The sequence below is a fragment of the Thunnus albacares genome, chromosome 1 (assembly GCF_914725855.1).
Source record: "Thunnus albacares chromosome 1, fThuAlb1.1, whole genome shotgun sequence".
NCBI lineage: Eukaryota > Metazoa > Chordata > Actinopteri > Scombriformes > Scombridae > Thunnus > Thunnus albacares.
The window spans coordinates 3,134,217-3,153,962 of record NC_058106.1 but is presented as its reverse complement, the minus strand read 5'-3'; the positions used below and the strand labels follow the sequence as shown (position 1 = coordinate 3,153,962).

At 38.8% G+C, this 19,746-nt stretch overlaps 1 protein-coding gene across 2 annotated transcripts in view; it reads left to right on the top strand.

Annotated features, from left to right (window-relative positions):
* The window catches only part of adamtsl3 (ADAMTS-like 3), a 297,355-nt gene that overhangs the window by 235,865 nt on the left and 41,744 nt on the right, over positions 1 to 19,746 (top strand). For both annotated transcript variants that reach the window (XM_044349913.1, XM_044349979.1), the window contains 5 exons: positions 1,852 to 2,062; positions 2,155 to 2,334; positions 4,200 to 4,353; positions 14,543 to 15,286; positions 17,372 to 17,612. In XM_044349913.1, coding sequence (XP_044205848.1) covers positions 1,852 to 2,062; positions 2,155 to 2,334; positions 4,200 to 4,353; positions 14,543 to 15,286; positions 17,372 to 17,612 — 1,530 coding nt within the window. The remainder of the gene's footprint in view (positions 1 to 1,851; positions 2,063 to 2,154; positions 2,335 to 4,199; positions 4,354 to 14,542; positions 15,287 to 17,371; positions 17,613 to 19,746) is intronic.

Genomic DNA, 19,746 nt, shown 5'->3' with positions numbered 1-19,746 from the left:
AGATTGTTGCATTCGATCATTACATGTGTTTATCATGTGTTTTTTTTACTGACTGACTTATCATATGACTCAAGCTGCGGAATGACTTGTCACAAGGCAGACTAGTGACCAGAAAAGCTGGAGCCTGAATCACAAAGCAACATTAGTTTGTTAGCTATCATCGGGTTTTTTTTTTAGCATCATGAAGCCGGCTCACTTTGAACTGTTATAGATCACCCCACTAAACTTGTGCTGCATGCCAGTGGATCAGATCAAAATCTGTCAGCAGCCTGTCAGTTGTTACTTGAAAAACTGACTCATCACTTTTTTCTCTGAAATCCTGACAGAGACAAAAGTGACAGGAAAGAGCAGTAGAGACATTTTTATAAAGCAGTAGAATCACTTTGTCTGCCATGTCATGAGAAATTGAAAAACATTTTTGTATAATAATATGTCCACTTTAAATCAACATATCTAACATATAGAGGGTTTGCAGCTGATTATAGATGCAGGCAGGGTGGTAAGATATAGCTGCATAATAATTACATTCAGTATCTGTGAATCCTTAAAGGATTCATACTCATGCTCCATCACTACAGCTCAGGGTAACATGGGGAACTCTTTATTAAATGTTTGAAGATATATACACACACACACACACACACATATATATATATATAAATACAAATATATATGCTTTGTCTGCATCACAAACGTGTATATGTGTTGAAATGAAATAAACATTGTGACAGTGTGACAGAAACAGTGTGGCATGTTAATGTGAGCGCCTTTTGGATTTTATTGATGAATGGCTAGATTCAATTCAGTTTTATTTATATAGCGCTAAATCACAACAAAAGTCATCTCAGGGCACTGGTTGGGTTGAGAGAGAGGGGGGGGGCGACAACAACAACAAGCAATATAGACATGATATATGATTGACATTCTTTCCAACACATCGTCATAATTAAACAACCATACAGGTTGATTGTCCATGCAGTCCAGAATGACCCATAGGTCTGGTTAGGTTTAGGCACAAAAAAACACAAATGATCACTTGAAACATGGTGTGGGTTAAAGTTACTACTTCCTTAAAGTTGCAACTTTTGTCATCATGGCAACAGTAAACACCATGACAATCATAGTTACAGTTTTTAAAAAACTGTCATGCAGTTGGAAACGGGAAGCAAACATCTGTCTCCTGCAGCTAAGTCCACTTTTTACCATCTAACTATCTAGCCAAGCACCCAACCCAACTCCAACTCTACGGCTGCTAGATGGCGTTTATCACTCAAATGTAACTATAGGTCATATTTGGCAACTGAACTTTTGAGATAAACTGTTGTTTTGCTTAAGAGGATAAGCTGATTCTTTCTAAGCAGTTTGACATCTATAGGCACCCATTGGTAATTTGAGTTCAAATTCAAGTTACCTAATTTATTTTCCAACACTTGTTTTCATCTCTATTATATTTTGTTGGAGTGAATAACTGAAAAACAATAACTTCACAAAGAAATACAGTTAAAGCAACATCAGGCCTGAATTACATTCAACCAAAACTATGTTCTGAGAAAGTAAAACAATCCACAGTAATCAGTTACAGGCAGCTAATTGAACAGAAGCCAAAAATACAAAACATAAAACATCAGGGCTTGTCAGAAATTCCAAGAAATACTTTCCCCATTGTCTTTGTTTATAATAATATGGTATCAAAATCGATTATACTTTATATTTATATTTAAAAGTGCCACGTCTGAAAATACAATACAGAAAGGCAACAGCACTTTCACAATCCATTTCCCCAGTAGAGCTTGTATTCTAATATTTAATGTGTGTTTTGTGTATGACCTGTTCCATTATCTCTTTGTGCAGATGGGAAGTGACAGCATGGACTGGCTGCTCTGCGTCTTGTGGCGTCGGCATACAGACCAGGAGTGTGTTTTGCATGCGTTTGCTGTCCATCGACCAGCAGGATATTCTGACTGTTTCAGAGGAAGAGTGCAGAGAATTCAAACCCGCCATCCTGCAACCCTGCAACCAGGTGGACTGCCCTGCAGCCTGGGAGACTGAACCTTGGCAGCAGGTAGATTGTGTGTGTGTGTGGTTGTGTGTGTGTACCCTGTGTAACAAAAACTGACTGAATCCCTGCCCTCCTACCTCTCTCTTGCCTTATAGTGCTCCCAGTCATGTGGTGGGGGTGTCCAGGTGCGTAAGGTGTACTGTAAGCAGCTCCTGTCCACAGGGGCCTATAGGAGACTGGGAGACAGGGCCTGCTGGGGGAGCAAACCTGCTACCAGCAGAGGCTGCAGCACCACTGACTGTGTTCCCTACATGGCAGGAGGAGAATGGAGCAAGGTAAGCCCCAGAGAGTAGAGAAATGAAAGAGATAATGGGTGAAGGTGCATTTGCTACATTTTTTTGTGAACAGTGTGTTGCAAGTGTGTCTTCCATTCCGTAGGCTTTGAGCTGTAACATATACATATATCAAACATATATATTTCAAACATTTAATACAGAGTTCCCCATGTTACCCTGAATTGCAGTGATGGAGCATGAGTGTGAAAGCACTGTCAAACACTGTCTGGAATCCTGTAAAGATTCACAGATACTGAATGTAAATATTATGCAGCTATATTTTACCACCCTGCCTGCATCTATAATCAGCTGCAAACCCTCTACATCATCTTTTCATGGGTTGAAAATGGCGCGACACACCATCTACTGTTTTAAATCAACCCTGAACCTTGCAAGGCCAATGCTGACATGGGCTGTGTTTAGAATCACATACTAATGTACTATTCATACTAAGTATGACATCAAATTGAGCATATAGTGAGTTCCAACTACATAGTATGTGGTATTTGTAAACAAGAGAAATGCTCGGATGTATACGAGATTAGCAAAAATTTCTGACTATGTGGTGTGAGCTTACTGGACAAACTCGATTGCCCCTAAATGCATTGCATCTCTTCAGACTAAGCAATGATGGAGATTGTGAGCCAGGCTAAAAGCTGTTAATATGTCACTTTATTAAGTTTTAATATATTTTCAGGTGAAAAAGTAGCCATTTAGATCCCAAATATGTCGTCTGTCTATCCAAATAATGCCTGGAAATTTGCTGCAATGTTTTTAGAGATGTGAAGAGGAAACCACTGGCCAGGTGAGTCTGGCCATCAGCCATGTTACTGTATCACATGACTTGTTTAAGTGTGTTGTTAGTGTGAACAGTCTGCTGGTGTGGTAATGACATACTTAATTGTTCATTTAGTAGGCAGTATGCAGTACGTTAGAATGTGATTTCGTACACAGCCATAGGGTGAACAAGTTGGGACTTATCTATGTCATGAAATTTATACAAAAAAAGAATGTTAATGCCCTACCAGCTCTACATGGCTGTCCATCAGTGTCCCCTCCTGTGTCACACGCTACGTAGCCATGAGGCCACACCCCCTACAGTCATTGTCCTCTGCTGCATTTTAGTTTAAAACATTCAAATATTAACTAATATTATCAACAGAATGTGAAGGAATAAGATTAGGAATAGGTTCACAATTTTTAAAGTCTGTCTGAAAACAATAGCTAGTTGCCCATATGAGTACTGAAAGAGGTTTTCCTCACTGTAATCATTCCTCCTGCTTATAATGGCGATTAAAAGATCAACTGCATATCTACCAGAGTTACAGACTTAATTCCATCTTTGTGTTTCATCGGACATTGTTTCCCTGTTGAGCTAAGGTGAGTAATGAAAAAAAGGGAATTTGGTGCTAAAAAGACAATAACTTTGTAAGACATCCATTTGATTTGATTAATCAGGGATTAAAGCCTCATGTTAACTTCAGATGAACTTTTAAATACATTTTTGTACAAAATAAAGGACTGTGAATATTTGCTTTCATTGTGCTGTGTCTATATGTTTTCTTTACTCTTCAATGAGAATTTGAACAGCCATTACAACCGTATGTCCTGGAATTTTACATGAATATTGGCCCATTCTGCAGTGCCATTGTTCCATGCACATCTTGTCTTTTTTGACTGTGAGCAAAATCCCTAACCTTAACCATACTGCAAAAATGTTGCCATTGAATGTTAAAACCATTGATACTAAACAACCCAAGCAAGGGTTTTGCAGAATTGTTCAAAATGCAAGTTCTGTCTGACAATAAGGACGTTGAATTAGGTTTGTCAGAAACATTGCTGTTCTATTGTGTTTTACTTAATAGTGCTCGGTGTCCTGTGGTTTGGGGATCCAGCGCAGGGAGCCACTGTGTCGCCAGTTGACGGCCATGGGCCACCAGGTGACTCTGGCAAGAGAGCTCTGTTCAGGACTGCCCCCCCCACCACTCGTACGAACCTGCCGCATGATGGCCTGTCCCAGTAAGAACACACACACACATCAGTTTCTCATGATTAAAATGCAAGAAAAAGAAAGTGAAGCAGTAGGTGGTCAGAGCTAACGTTAGCTTGACTTTTAGCTCATCCTTCTCCTCAAAGTGTTTTTCAATGTGTTAAGTCACAGTAGCTCTTGATGGAATAACGTACTCAGGCTCGAGGTATGAATATAAATAATATGAATATAAGGCAACCCTGATTATAAGACGATCCCCCCTTTTCCAACAGCTGTTTTTGGAAAAAAAGTTAGTTTTTGAATATAACTTATATCATAGCATAGTAACATACTCACACACTCTCCTACCAGGCTTTTGGAAGTGGTAAAAAATGTTTTTCTCTGGCAGTTAGCATTAATATTGACTGCCTGTTTGTCTTTTTGAGCTCCTTATCATCTGTGACATGGTATTTGGCAGCTTGACATATTCCGTTTCTGCAGTGGAGACGTCAGAAGACACTTCAGACCCGTTGTCACTTGTCATGAATTTATTTCCTCTGTGGCAGAAAAACACGTTACACAAGCCTTCAGAAACTCCTGCAGGTTAAACTGGACTAATGAAACACTTTTAGAGCTGACTGACTGTAACACACTCACTATAAACAGACTTTAAGACACTCACCAGCCTAGCAACATTAATGCTACAAACAAACTTAATCCGTTCAAAAAGAATATCTGATGTTTAAAATAGTGAATCTATCCTTTAAACATACTTGCCATGCGCAGATATTGTAGAAGGTGAACATTTTAAAAATGTTGGCATTGAATATAATCTGGAGTTTTGTTGGTTCATCCAAAATAAATGTTTTTGTCTGGTGTCAGGATTGTAATTACCCTATTAAACTGTGTATGGCTGTAAAACATAGTGACTGTGGATGGAGGAGGATGGAAGAGCTCAGCCTCACCCTCAAGCAAAAATGCTGGAACAGAGAGCAGAGGAGAGAGAAAAGAGAGCCAAAATAGCAAACACAAACATAGATTACACTAAAACCATGTTTTTTCTGCTTTGCTGATCTTAGTCCACACAGACCTTAAAGATCTGGGTTTTCACTTGCCACTTTAGAACCCGTTTCCATTCAGCACCCTGTGTCGGGTACCCTTGACACTGATGAGATTGCCATCTTAAAGGGGAATTCCATCAATTTTACAAATCAAACTCTGCTTAAAATTCTCGGGCAGAACATTTACATATAGTGTAAAAAGTAGTACAAAGTCTTTTGTATCTTCAGAGGAAGCTGTGTGCAATCTGATAAATTAAAATGATTATTAAAAAAGTGAAAAAAATCTGAAGGTGTGGGGTTAGAAAGAAGTGAAGTTACTAGACCTCTGTAGCCCGCTCATCTGTGTTGGAGGCTAGCAGCTCCAGGCTTCATTAGCCACACCTGAAAGTTGAGTTAATCAAGTCAAGTAATCACTTAGACAAACATTACTCATTGAAAAAGTAATTACATTCCTAATTACTCAACAGCAAAAGTAATCAGTGACATTACTTGTTATTTTACTTTCAGCTCTGTCAACGTTTTCCTTTAAACAACTTGAAAGCCTTCACGCTCAAAATGTTTCATCTTCTGTGTTAAATGTGTGGTTTAACAAGCAGTAGTCAACAGTTTTGACATATTTACTGACCATCAACAGCTAGCTTAAGGTTAGCCACAGCGACCTCATGAAGTCCAGTCCTCTCAGTGAAGCTGCTTTGTTCTCACAGCCTCCAACTCTGAACTTAACGAGCTGATTCCTGAATGTAGCCTTACCAGTGGCTAATATTAGCAAGCCAGCTAAGAACACACAGCATGAAAATACCCCACACCAAGTTAGCACATACCAGACTACTCTGTCCACTTAACACAAAGAGACCAATCTGATATCAACCTTCCATCAAACTACTGCTAAGACATCAAACAAGTCCACCCCTAAACTGTCAAAATAACCAAGAGTTACTGAGAGTAATTTGTAGTAATCACACATTACTGTAACAAGCAATGCATTACTGCCCGACACTGATTGTGGGTAATGTAAGCTAAAGGTTCTGACAAAGAAGAAGAAATAAAAAAGACAGCATCTCTGGTTGTGCTGCATTTATATTGATCCTCTTTTTAACTGTCCATCTAGAGTCCAAGGGAGTCAGACAAGGTCACTGGAGTGCAATGCTAAATCAGTGAAGTTCACTTTTAAGCATCGATGTGTAATACCCATGACAGTCTCATTTTTGCTTAGTCTTACCAGTCTTACTGTACCCATGACTGGACAGATTATAGCCTAATTAAACATTCTCATGAACACAATGTTATTATGTGTATGCCTGGAAAGTAATTACCCATGGAGCTGTGAGCAATGTATGCACTCCCCAGCCCTCAGCAGGGTGTCACTTTATCAAACCATCAACAGAGCCTGTTCTCTCTTTGAACATGAACATTTGAAAGAAAAAAACTTTGAAAACCCAGCCAGGCTTATCTTCAGTCTTCATGGCAACATTGCTGTGCTATACAGTATAGACAGGCAGCCAAGAGTTGTGTGTAGTGCCAACATGAGGAAGGGGCATGTGAATATCATGCATCGAGCTCAGCTACCGTTTATTGATTGTTGATGAGTTCACATAAAGACTATGGTTACAGGAGGGAGTGCTCTTCCACTGTCTGCACAGTGTTGTTCCAACATTCAGAGAGCCACCATTTAATCTGATTCAGTAAATCTGTATGAGTCCCTCTAACTCACCTCAGCTGGGACACAGACTGTAAAACACATGATTGAATGCCTTGCAAATGTCACGGTGACTCCTGAGAGTCCAAGTGTGTTTCATAAAATGTTCTCTCCAGCTGCTGCTCCCTGCTTTCTCTCCACAAAAACTATTGGTTAATTAAGGTCAAGGCTGAGTCACTGCGAGAGTTACAGATTCCAGGACTGTATTTTGGTCTTTTTTTTGTGTGTTTAGGGTCTATGAATGTATTGTAATGTGTTAAATGGAGTCTTTCTAAGGTAGGCCAAACAGTGGTTACTGCTGAAGTGTTACACTTGGCATTGGTCAGCATGCTCTGAATCAAGACAGAGGGTACATGTTAGTGTGTTGGCGCAAACTTTGAATTTAATTTAAACTTTTATTTAATATGAAAATTTGACTTTGATTTTGTGGTCTGTAATTCAGGGGGGGTTGGTGGTTATAAAGCTCATGGTCAGAAGGTCATACAGATGGGTGACAAATCAAATTAAAAACCAATATAAAGTATCATAGCCAGGTGTTTTCCTACATGAGCCTCTAAAACACATTCACTGCTTCTTGTCATAAATTCTCCAAGTGTGTGGAACTCTACTGGAGGGATAAACAGCATTCTTCCAAAAGATATTCCCTCATTTGCATTTGATTGGCCAACTATGTTTACGCATATAAGGAATTTGAATTTGATGTGCTTACACACAAAAATCTTCAGAAAGATACACAAGGCCAACAAGCCAAACAAAGATACTTAAACCTAAACATATCACTATTATGTACAAGCAAGTGGGTGAAAAAATAGATACATAGTTTAGTTTAGTCTGTTTTTATTTTTGAACATGTAAAAAATTTAAAAAAAACAAGATACACAGATAAAAACAAAACAGCAATAACAATAAAATGAAATAAAAAATAAACCAATACAACAAACTCAATAAAGAAATTCACATAAATACAAATGAACATATATTAACATAACATACATATATATAATTTGTAGGTATGGCGAGGGGGAAGAAACTGTTCCTGTGTCTAGTAGTTTTAGTGTACGGTGTTCTGAAGCACCTACCAGAGGTGAGAAGTTGGAACAGGTTATGTCCAGATTGTGATGGGTCTGCAGTGATTTTCCCTGCACGTTTCCTGACTCTGGATGTGCACAGGTCCTGGATGGTGGGCAGGTTGGCACCAATAATCATTTCTGCAGACCTGACTGTCTGTTGTGGTCTGTTCCTATCCTTTTTGGTGGCCAATCCAATCCAGACAGTGATGGAAGTGCAGAGGACAGACTTCATTACCCTATTGTAAAATTGGATCATCAGCGCCTGAGGCAGGTTGTACATCTTGACCTGCCGCAGGAAGTTCATCTTCTGCTGGGCCTTTTTCAGGATTGTGTCGATGTTGGACTCTCACTTCAGATCCTGGGAGATTGAAGATCCCAGAAACCTGAAGGCTTCCATAGTTGACACAGTGCTGTTGAGTATAATGAGGTTGGGGAGCTCCTCCTGAAGTCCATTGTCATCTCCAAGGTTTTGAGCATGTTCAGCTCTAGGATGTTGTTGATGATGGTGTAGAGAGTTGTCTGACACATGGCTCCAAAATCTCCTCTAGGTGATCAGTTGGGTTGTTGACTGTGAAGAACAAGTGACTCCCATCATTTTCATAGTCATCAAGCCATTCAGTGAGCCCTCATGTCCCATAGAGAAGCATCTGCATTTGATATGTTTCTCCACTCATTTATTCAGATTTTTCCTTTAATTCATCACATATCTGTATGTTAATTAGCTGCATTAAGGCAAGTCAGATAATAGACAATAACAATTTGATGTCATATTAATGATTTGTATTATTAAATTATTAAAAAGAGGACAAGTGTCTTTACAGACTTTACGTATTGAACAGTAGCACCTCAGTCAGTTATACTGCATTATGGCAGACTAGCTAAGACAGAATAATTACCTGTAGCTGAAATTAGATCAGCCCACTTGATGAGCTCTTGCTCTCATAATGGTTTATAATCACTGTCTGGGTTCCAGAATATGACTATATGTTAGCGTTTATGCAGTTAGCAAAAACTTTTTCTGCTTGTTCCATTGTCACAAAGAACTCAAATCACCCAGCCTTTCCTAGAGAGTTAAATCCCATCTGAATGGGGCTTAAGACTCTTTTTCTCTGTTTAGTCAAGAACCTGTGGTGGGTAAGGCTTTTTATTCCTTGAAGAAATGGGTTGTCTTTTGTCAAATCTATCTACTTACATGCTATATGTGAGACTTACTGGTTGCTGTAAGCATTCCTCCCCTCTATATTGGGCAAGAAGCAAAACAATCATGGTGTAATTCCACTTAATGGATAGGTTCACTTTTTTTCTCAAAACAATACTGACATACCCATATGTACATTGAAATAGCTTTTTGGTCACTGTAATTGTCCCTCCTCTCCATACTAGTTGTGAAAAGATTTCTTTTTAAAGTGATTTCAGTGTAAGTAATGGGGGGTAAAACCCAGTCTTTGTTCTGGGGAAAAATGCATTCTAAAGTTCAGCTAAAGCTTATATGAGGTTTAGCAATCTAAGTTACACAAATCAGTATTTAGCACAAAATTCCCTCTTTGTGTTACTGTCCTTCTTCCTCCTACTTCAGCACAAAAGACTGTCAGGGGAAACACAAAGAGTAGATTTTTTACTAAAAAGACACTTGATTTGTCCAACTCAGATCGCTGAAGCTTCGTATTCGCTTCATATTTAGATAACTTTTTTGCAGAGAAAGACAACTGTGAATTTTGTCTCCCATCTCTTACATTGAAATTGTGTTAGAATGAGATCTTCTCACAGCCAGCATGGACAGGAGGAATGATTACAGTGACCAAAAACAGTTTAAATGTACATATGAGCATGTGAGTATTGTACTGAGTATTGACCAACTTGTAAAATTGTGAACCTATCCTTTAAGAATTGGGGGACAAAGTCCACAGTCCTCATTCTGTAGGTCTTAAGTTCTGCTGAAACTCATATGAGGTTTTTGGCAATTTCTTGCAGAGGCATACATCCCTGCATGTATGTTTGTTGCCAGGACAAAACACCAGCAATAAATCTATATGACTGCCAGCAGATGGTACCTGCTTGATTTGTCTAACTCAAATTGTTAAATCGTCATATTAGCTTCAGCTAAACTTTGGAATGCATATTTGCAATGACTGTGGATTTTGTCCCCCAATCTCTTACAGCATAATTGTGCTACAGAGGCACCACAGGAAATATTACATATATCATTGTACATATGGCATGTGAGTATAAGATAGACTTTAACAGCTTGGTATGTTTCAGAAGCCAGCAACTTTAATTGTTGTGTCACTGGTATTTGTCATCAACACTCTGCATATGAATTCTGGTCAGTAAACACTAGCTTTGGATAGTTTTGAACATATTGGCAGTGACCTTAAGCTGAATGAATTCTTCTTTTCCCCTAGTCCTGCCTGCCTTTGCTGCCTCAAATCCAGGGCAGAAAAGACAAATACTGGCAAATGCTGTTTACTGCCTAGCCATAAACCTGAGATGAGATGTGAAACCTCCCTCACTCTCTACCACTGCACACTACTTACACTTGCCAAATCCACTTGGTGTTGCTGTTGTAAATTCTGCTCAATCCAGTACCTCTCCACAGTCTTGCCCTGCTTAACCAGACTTTATATCAATACACCTTTTCAGGTAAAAGTAGTAAAAGTGAAAATACCTAAAAGTTTGCAGTGTGTCCACTTCACTGACATACTGATAGATACCAAAGCTGGTGGTCAGCAGGGCTGGAAATCACCTTGGATAGACTTACTACATTTGGACCATCCATCCAGTAATAATCGCTATGGCCTTGAACTTCTCTCCTATTTTATAACCATGAAACCATAAACTGAGCAGCTTTTCTGCCTCAGACTTTATCTCACAACATGTTATTTGAGTTAATGATGTCAAATCTATTTGGCAATTCCCCCTTTAGCCCGGGAGTTCCAACAGAGGAAGGGAGGAAGGTCTTGTTTGCATTTTCTCATAGTCTAAGTATGACCATCAATCAGTGTGGTTTACAATCATCATTACTCACACCGACCCAAACTGCTTCTATTTGTCAGGAGTTATTCTATGTTATGCTTTTAGCTGACATATGGGACAGTGCACAAATAAAGGTGTCACAGTGCTTGGCTCACTTCCCTGCTCATGCTCTGTGGAATTCACTTAGCTCTCCTACTCAGTGTTAAATATAGTACAGCCTATATTGTAATAAATACATAAGGCCTCCTTGTTGACATAAAATATATACCACCTGGGCATAGGTCAGATAAATAATTCCCTGTTTGTACCCAGAGGTTCTGGGTAAGACCTCTAAAAGAACTGAGTCCTGTTATGCTCTCATCACTGTAAAATCTAATAATTGTTTCAATTAAAGTGAAACTATGTACTTTTGAACAGCAGCAAATGTGGCCAAAGGTAACAATTATAAGATAATGCTAAATGCTAAAACATAGCGTAACAGTAACACAAGTAGTGAAGAGTCATAAAGTCTGCAAACTGATATCAGTAACTGTACACAATGATATGTAACCTTGCTAACATTAGCTAACTAAGCTTATCTAAGCAATGAGCCAACACAAGCTACTGGTCATACCAGACCAATTAAGGCTGTAGCAGCAAAACCTCTGAGTGAATTGAACTGAAGAAGGGTGTGCTTATTGGTTATGAATTCCACTTTTTTGTTTGTAAGACAGAGAACATGTTATTTCTTCATTCAAAAGTTACAGAGTCCCATTTTAAATCAACTCATTTTATCCTTAATTCAATGTAGTAAATCTGTCAGTTTCAAGTCAGGTCAACTTAAATTATCCGAACCATTTCAGAACTCATGATTAGGGGTGGATAACAGGTATCACAAAGCTGGCTGTCAACTAGATCATTCAATTCTGGGTTTTCCAGCTATGAGGAGGGGTTGTTACGAGCATAATATGATTTCACATGAAATGGTGATACCAATTACCTGCAGGAATATTCTGTTTCAGTGACAAAAAATCATATTCAATGAAGTGAAATGTAAATAATATAATCATACAACAGATTAAGAAGATGTAGAAAAATAGGCTAAGCTTAAAATACATGTTGGCATTATTATATATGATTTAGGTATAGAGTGGGTATGTTTTGCTTTTTACTTAGATGATAAACAAATTATTCTCAATATGTGCACATAAAAAGACTTAAAAGTAATGCTAGACTGTTTCTGCTACCAAAGCAAAGAGTGGAAACGTAGTTAATGACTGATGAGGTCTATCGCACTGAAATGTTGGATTTATAATCTTGGGAGCTAATTAGTCTGGATTATTTCTCTAATAAAAGACAACAGCTTTCGTATTTATTTCCAGTTATCATCACACAGTTGTCTCATGTTATTCTGAGCTGCAATGATGGAATCAGAGTTTAAAATCATCCACACTGTCAGCTGTCACTCTGGGGATAAAATCAACTTTGCACAATTAAAATGCAGCTAAAATCATCATTATATGTTTAGTGTCGTAAACTATCTCATCACATATCACATCCCAGGATCTGTTGGAAGCTCTGTTTTACTGTTTCTCTTTTTTACTTGTCATTTTGTTGCAAACTCAGGACTTTTGTCCATGTCGGGATCCTCCTGTTGGAATGATGACTCTTTTTTTCCAGTGATCTGATTGGTCAGTGGACACAGCGCTGACAGGTTTTGATCCGATCCTCTGAAGATAACCTGCTCTGGAGTAGGTTAGCTGTTCAGCATGAGTTGCCATGGTGATTTATCCCAGTTAAAAGTGAGCCAGCTTCATGATACTAAAAAACCTGAGTTAAGCCCAAAGATAGCCAGCTAACACACTAGTCTCGCTTTGTGGTACAGGCCCCAAGACAGCCTTTTTAAGCCAATGAACTCGGGGGAAATGTGTAAGGATCTTTTTTTAAAATTTTGAGTGCTTAATTTTTATTATTATTATTATTATTATTATTATTATTATTATTATTATATAAACTTTATTTATTTATATATTATATATATTTACTTAATAATAATAATAATAATAATAATAATAATAATATAGATAAGACATGTTGGAAATAAAACAGTGTGGTATTAATTAAATAAAGGCATTTCTAGTTTTGAGAAGTGATTAAAAGATGTCACTGATTCTGCAGCCTCCAATCTTCAGGCAGGGAGTTCCAGAGCTGAGGGGTCCTGAAAGCCAGTCACCTTTAGTCTTGAGCTGTGACTTAGGAACAGCCAGAAGGACAATGCCTGCTGGTCTGAGGCTATGCTCTGGGTTGGAGGGGAATAAAAACTCAACTTAGCTGGGCATTAAGTCATGAGGTGCTTTAAGGGAATTAGTAAAATTTTAAAACCAAATCTAAAACTAACTGGTAACCAGTGAAGAGAGGCTAAAACAGGAGTGATATGCTCCTCAGTTGATAACAACATGACTGAATGACTTTTGTATCTTTCTTTTCAAATGTGGGTCAGTTTTCTGGCTGCAGGTTATAATTAGATTATAACAACATACAGTATATATGAAATACTGTGAGAAAAAGTAAGTTGATGTTTTCCATCTCAAAGCTTAGTAAAGTTACCTACTGAAGAGTTTTCTTTGTAAAGTCACAGATTTCATATTTATGGCTCTGTACTGATCCTAGTTTAAATATAGCTACTAGCAGAACAGCAAAAGCTGTAATGAGTAGTAACGAGTAGGCAGCTTAGCACTGAATCAAACCTTAACAACAACCTACCTAACAGTTGATGGATAGGCTTAATTTCTTAAAGGAATAGTTTGACATTCTTGAAAATCCACTTTTTCACTTTCTTTATGACCAGCAGAGGAAAACAGCTTGCCTGGCTCTGTCCATTGCTACACCAACAAACACCTCTAAAGCTAACTAATTAACACATTGTATATAATTTGTTTATTCTGAACACAAACAGAAATGTAAAATAAACAATTTGTGGTTTTAGGGGGAGTTGTGTGCTGAACTATTTCTTAGTTTGTCTAAATTCATTTCCTTAGTTCAGTTCTTGTTTGCTGACCTCGAGTGGTTTAACATCTCACCTTGTTGCAGTGATGTAGAAGCGTACCTCAGGGTGTGTCAGTACACTGTGACATCACTGTTGGTCACTGGTGTGGTGCAAGGTGCAACAGAGTTGAAACTTTCAACCAAAGAAGAAAGTGAAACACTGCTTTTCAGCCTGGTGTTAAATTACTCTTCATAGTGACTAGTTAAGTTTTACATTACTACATGTATCAAACAAATTAAACTATTTTAAGTCACTCAAATTTTTAAGGCAACCGGGTCATTTATATTTTTATGATGAAATAAAAATTAATCATTTTTTAAAATCGTTTTTCTTCTGTCACATTAAAGAATACAAACTTGAAAAACTATTTTCTGTATAAAAAAAACTTCTCTATTTCTGTATTTACTACAACAGAGCATAAGAAGGAGATGAGGCCCAAAGACACACAGAAGGTTCCAGTGAAGAACCAAGTCAAGCAGACAGTGAGGGATCCAACAAAGGCCAGAGGCTATAAGGAGGGGGTTAAACAGTGTCCGCATCTCATGGGTATGCACCGCATCTACATCCAGACACGTAAGGAGAAGCGCCTCCACCTGACCATCGGCGGCCACGCCTACCTCCTACCCAACACTTCCCTGGTCATCAAATGCCCCGTCAGACGGTTCCCCAAAGCCTACATCCGCTGGCTCAAAGATGGACGCCCTCTACCTAGCTCCAAACGCCTGGGTGTCACCAAATCTGGCTCTCTGAAGATCCACTTTCTGGGGGCAGAGGACATCGGGGTGTACAAGTGCATCACTGGACCTGCCTCGGACATTTTCACCCTCCAGCTGATAGGCAGTGACAGCAGATTAACTAGCAGAACACCTGCCGCCAGTCCCAGTCCCAACTGGGAGGAGATGCTGCCTAGCTGTCACAGCCATTACTCAAACCTAAAGTCCACCTGGCCTGGAGTCAGTGTGTCTCTGCTGCCCCCTGGTGCCCAGGAGGCCTACCTGCACCCGAGGGTAGAGGAGAGGCTGATTAATATCACCATGCAAGCCGACAGAAGAGAGATCCAGCAGGAGCAGGCCTCAGAGCTCATCTCCTCACTGCTTACCCACATGTCTACTGCACAGCTCTGGAACAGGCCTGCAGGAGGAGGAGGACAAGTTAAAGGTAATTATAACCCCACTACTCTTCTTATTCTCTGTAAGACAAACTCTTCGTCCAACACCCTTTCTGTGTCTGTTGTCTATTTCATGTCCACTTTGACGATTGTTTCTGTGATGAATTGCATATTTTGCTATGTGCTGATAGTAAGAAAGTGCTAAATATGAAAAGATTATTTTAAAAAAAGGCTTTTGATAGAAATGCATTTTCACAAGTGATTTAAAAGATGATACTGATTTTGCAAATTTGAGTTTGTCAGACAGGTTGTTCAAACGGGTTAAGTCATGAATGCATTAAGAAGAACTGTATGCCACATTCAATGATGTCCCATTCATTCTTATGAAAGTTGTTCACTGGGCTCATTCCTCACAATTCCACATTTTTGGGCCAACAGATCACATGCACTGGAGTTCTTTTTATTTATTCGCTGTTTTACAGCCACCTCTCATTAACAAGATCCAAGATCCCCACTGACACAGACTCTTATCCCACCCCGTGGATGCTACACACCCCATTATCATAAAGTCATTATCCATTTTGCACATCTGTGAACCCTCCAGATCTAACTTGATGCGATAAATCAACTCTAATTTTTATATATTTATTCATATTTTTATATTCATATTTATTATTATTTGCACAATGCATATATAGGAGTTCAATCTTGGGGTCTTATTCATGAGTGAGGGTAAGATGGAGCATGAGGTTGACAGGCGGATCAGTGCAGCATCAGCAGTAATGTGGGCGTTGTACCGGACTGTTGTGAAGAAAGAGCTGAGTCAGAAGGCAAAGCTCTGAATTTACCCGTTGGTCTAGTTCCAACCCTCACTTATGGTCACAAGCTTTGGGGTAGTGACTGAAAGAATGAGATCGCAGATACAAGCAGTTGCCTGGGCTCAATCTTAGAGATAGGGTGAGGAGCTTGGACATCCGGGGGGAGCTCAGACTAGAACTGCTGCTTCTTCGCATTGAAAGGAGCCAGCTTAGGTGGTTTGGGCACCTGATAAGGATGCCTCCTGGATGCCTTCTTGTGGAGGTGTTCGAGGCAAGTCCAACTGGTAGGAGACCCCGGGGCAGACCCAGAACACACTGGAGGGACTACGTATCTCTCCTGGCCTGGGAATGCCCTGGATCCCCCAGGAGGAGCTGGAAGACATTGCCAAGGAGAAGGATGTCTGGGTTTCCTTACTTTCTTTAGTCTGATGCCACCAGATGACCTAGTCCTAGATAAGCGGTGGGAAATGGATGGACATTGCATATATTCATTATACTATGAACATTTGCATGTTCCTTAGTCTATCTTTTTTAGATGCCATTCTTTTCATTTTTAACACAGCTATTTTCACTTTAAATACATACATATATTTTATATATTTTCATTGTAAATTTCGATTGTACATTTACGGTTACTTGACTTTTGCAGTGCTTGTATTTTCGTACAGCAAAAGCTCAGTCCCCTTTAGTCAACAGGGTCATGCCTGATGATGTCAGACTATCTGCAGGTTGTTAAGGGCACAGTAAGAGATGCAGTCAAGGGCCAGGCCATGGATCCAATGACTGAATGTGTGTAATGTGAAAGGTGTCGCTCATAGTGACCAACAGAGAGTTATCACCAACTCTGGTGATAATATATAAATAAATTTCTAGGAGAATGGGTTGACAACAGACAGACAAATGTGGAGACTAGCCCGTGAAGAAAGTGAAGCATTGAGCTGAAGAGATACTTTCTCAGGAGTTGTTGGAGACCAAACCAGGCTTAAAGAAGATTGAATACTGGACTTCACATTCATCACATGGACACAAACATGACTCCAATTGAATGCTAATGTTGCTCTGTGTCTGCAGGATGTACTGCCCCCAAATGCTTAAAGGGGAGATTATAGGAAATCAGATGTTAGAGGTTAGTAACGTCAGTGAGAGCTAACTAACAGAGGGTGAAGTATACAGTATATGAGGGATAATACAGTGGGGGCTGAGAACCATCCAATGCTCCACGTCATCCATTACAATCATGGAATGTACAATTTGTCAAGTATTATCCCTTACATGATTACTTACTTACTCTAAATTTGTATCACATTTGTCCCACAGACAGGCTGCCTAACTGGTCAGAGCGCTCCTCATTGGAGACAGCCGGCAGTAAACCTGTGATCATCAGACAGCAGCAGACCCTTCCTATGACTTTTGAGAAGCATATCAACATCAGCATTGGGCACAGTGCCTTCCTCACCAATGCTACCCGATTACTGACCATACGCTGCCCTGCAGAGGGCTTCCCCTCTCCCAGGATCCTCTGGACCAAAGATGGAGCTGTGCTGCAGCACACTGACAGGTACCATACAGTGCTGTAGCTTTAATCAAACAAGTGTTTCACAAAGTTCTAATACCTCACACAACTTTGTCTCATATTTTGATCATGATATCATACATCAAATAATATTGTTGGCAAGGCACGTACTGACATTGCTAAAATAATGAAAGAGTGTTGACAGACTATAAAGGCAGTGTTTGGATGGAAATATTTTCAGATAAATACACATCCACACAATGAAAACTGTGTCCAAATAAAAACTAAAATAAATGACTCTTGCCAAACCCCAGAGTGCATAGGTTAATCGAAACGCTTTTAATAAACCTAGTCATCCATATGGGTGGATTTGTATGAAACATCTAAAATGAAAGGACCACTGCAGCACTCACATCGTTCTTTGTTTGAGCTGTATTTTTCATCTTTTTCAGCATGTGAATACTCTAGCTTAGTAAAAAATGTTAATGAATCAGAGATCTGAGATTTATTTCCATGACGTCCTTGGATTGCTTCACTCCTGTTGTTTTTCCGTCTCTGGGTTAAGGTGACTTTCTGCCATGGAGGTCTTTTTTTTCCACTTTACTGGCACTGACGCACCAATGCAGTAAAACAGGTTTTTATGCTCTTCTGGAAATGATTAAACACCTAATGTCAAGTATATTCTGCTTTAATTCCAATGAAATGTGGGGTTTCATAACTTTCCATTAAAAATCATTTCATCATTATCAAATGCTAATAAATAGCAAAATAGAGTCCTGCTATATCTCTCTATATTATGTGTATATTATGTATTCAGTTTTCATTCTTACCATTTACTTAAATTATTTTATTTTTCAGATATTCTCAGTCTGTTCATATTTAAAGCTAATATGTAACTATTCTGCATTAAAATGTCTTAAAACAACTAGACCTATGTAATATATTATGTTGAGTTGTGTACTTACATTATCCCAAATGTTTCCAACAATTTTCAAACCCAGAGAAATCCATAATTTTAATCAAGGTAGTGGTCTGTTTCATTTGGTCGCCTGTCAATGGCGTCATACCCCCTCTATCAAAGAGTATATGTGCACAAGATGATCATCATGTTGTGCGCATGCATCAGTGGTATGGTTGTCCACCACAATGTTGTCTACCAAAGAATATATGCACACAAGATAATATGGCGGTGTGGTGCTTGTCCACCAGAAGCTGTCATAAATTGACTTTTATTCAGTTTTAAACCCCACTGTTATGATAAACTTTTCTATATCTTGGTTGTTTTTAAGTATATCTTTTAACCGGATGAAAGATTTTAGTCATCGGACGTTGGATCTTAAGTTACCAGAGAAACAAGCTGAGTGAACATTAGCAGCAGCTTGGCTTCAGAGAACTTCCCTTTATGCTACTATGTACTTCAACTTCAACATGGAAATGCTGTACTTTTTACTCCACGATATTTATTTCACAGCTATAGTTACTAGCTAATTTTATGAAGCTTATGATCACTTTACAAAAAATGCATTGTTATAGATTATATTACACAACAGTATAAATTATTAAAAATGGCTGTACCTTGACAGCATTAAAATGCTGCTTACATATACATGTCAATGAATCAGTATTAATATTCCAGTTGTATATATGAAAAATATATAACTCTAAATTGGATCATTTTGCATTTTGATACTTTAAGTACATTTTCCTGCCAATACTTGTGTTCTTTTACTTAATTAACATTTAGAAAGCAGGATTTTTTACTTGTGATGGAGTACCTTGTCATTGTGGTTTTGCTACTTTTACTAGTACAAGTAAAAGATCTCAGTACTTCTTCCACTATCATTCATGGAATCACTGAGACAGGATGACAGTTGCCAAAACTGTCTAATGGATGCATTCCCTGTCAGTGACTTAATGCTTGCTCCTCTTGGTTTCTTTGTATTAAGTCAGTGAAAACACAAACTAGACCAGAAATAAAAGGCAGCAATGTATATTTTTTCCTTCATCCAGACCAAATGAACCAAACTACAGATGTAAAGCACCTTAAACCCCTTGTGGAAAAAGGAACACTTCAAAAGTTCAGTGCAGGTATTTCAGGCTTTCTTTATAGCGTTGTGGTCACAGAGAACATCCATTCAATTGAATGTGGACTAAGTCAGATTAAAGGCCAATATTGGCC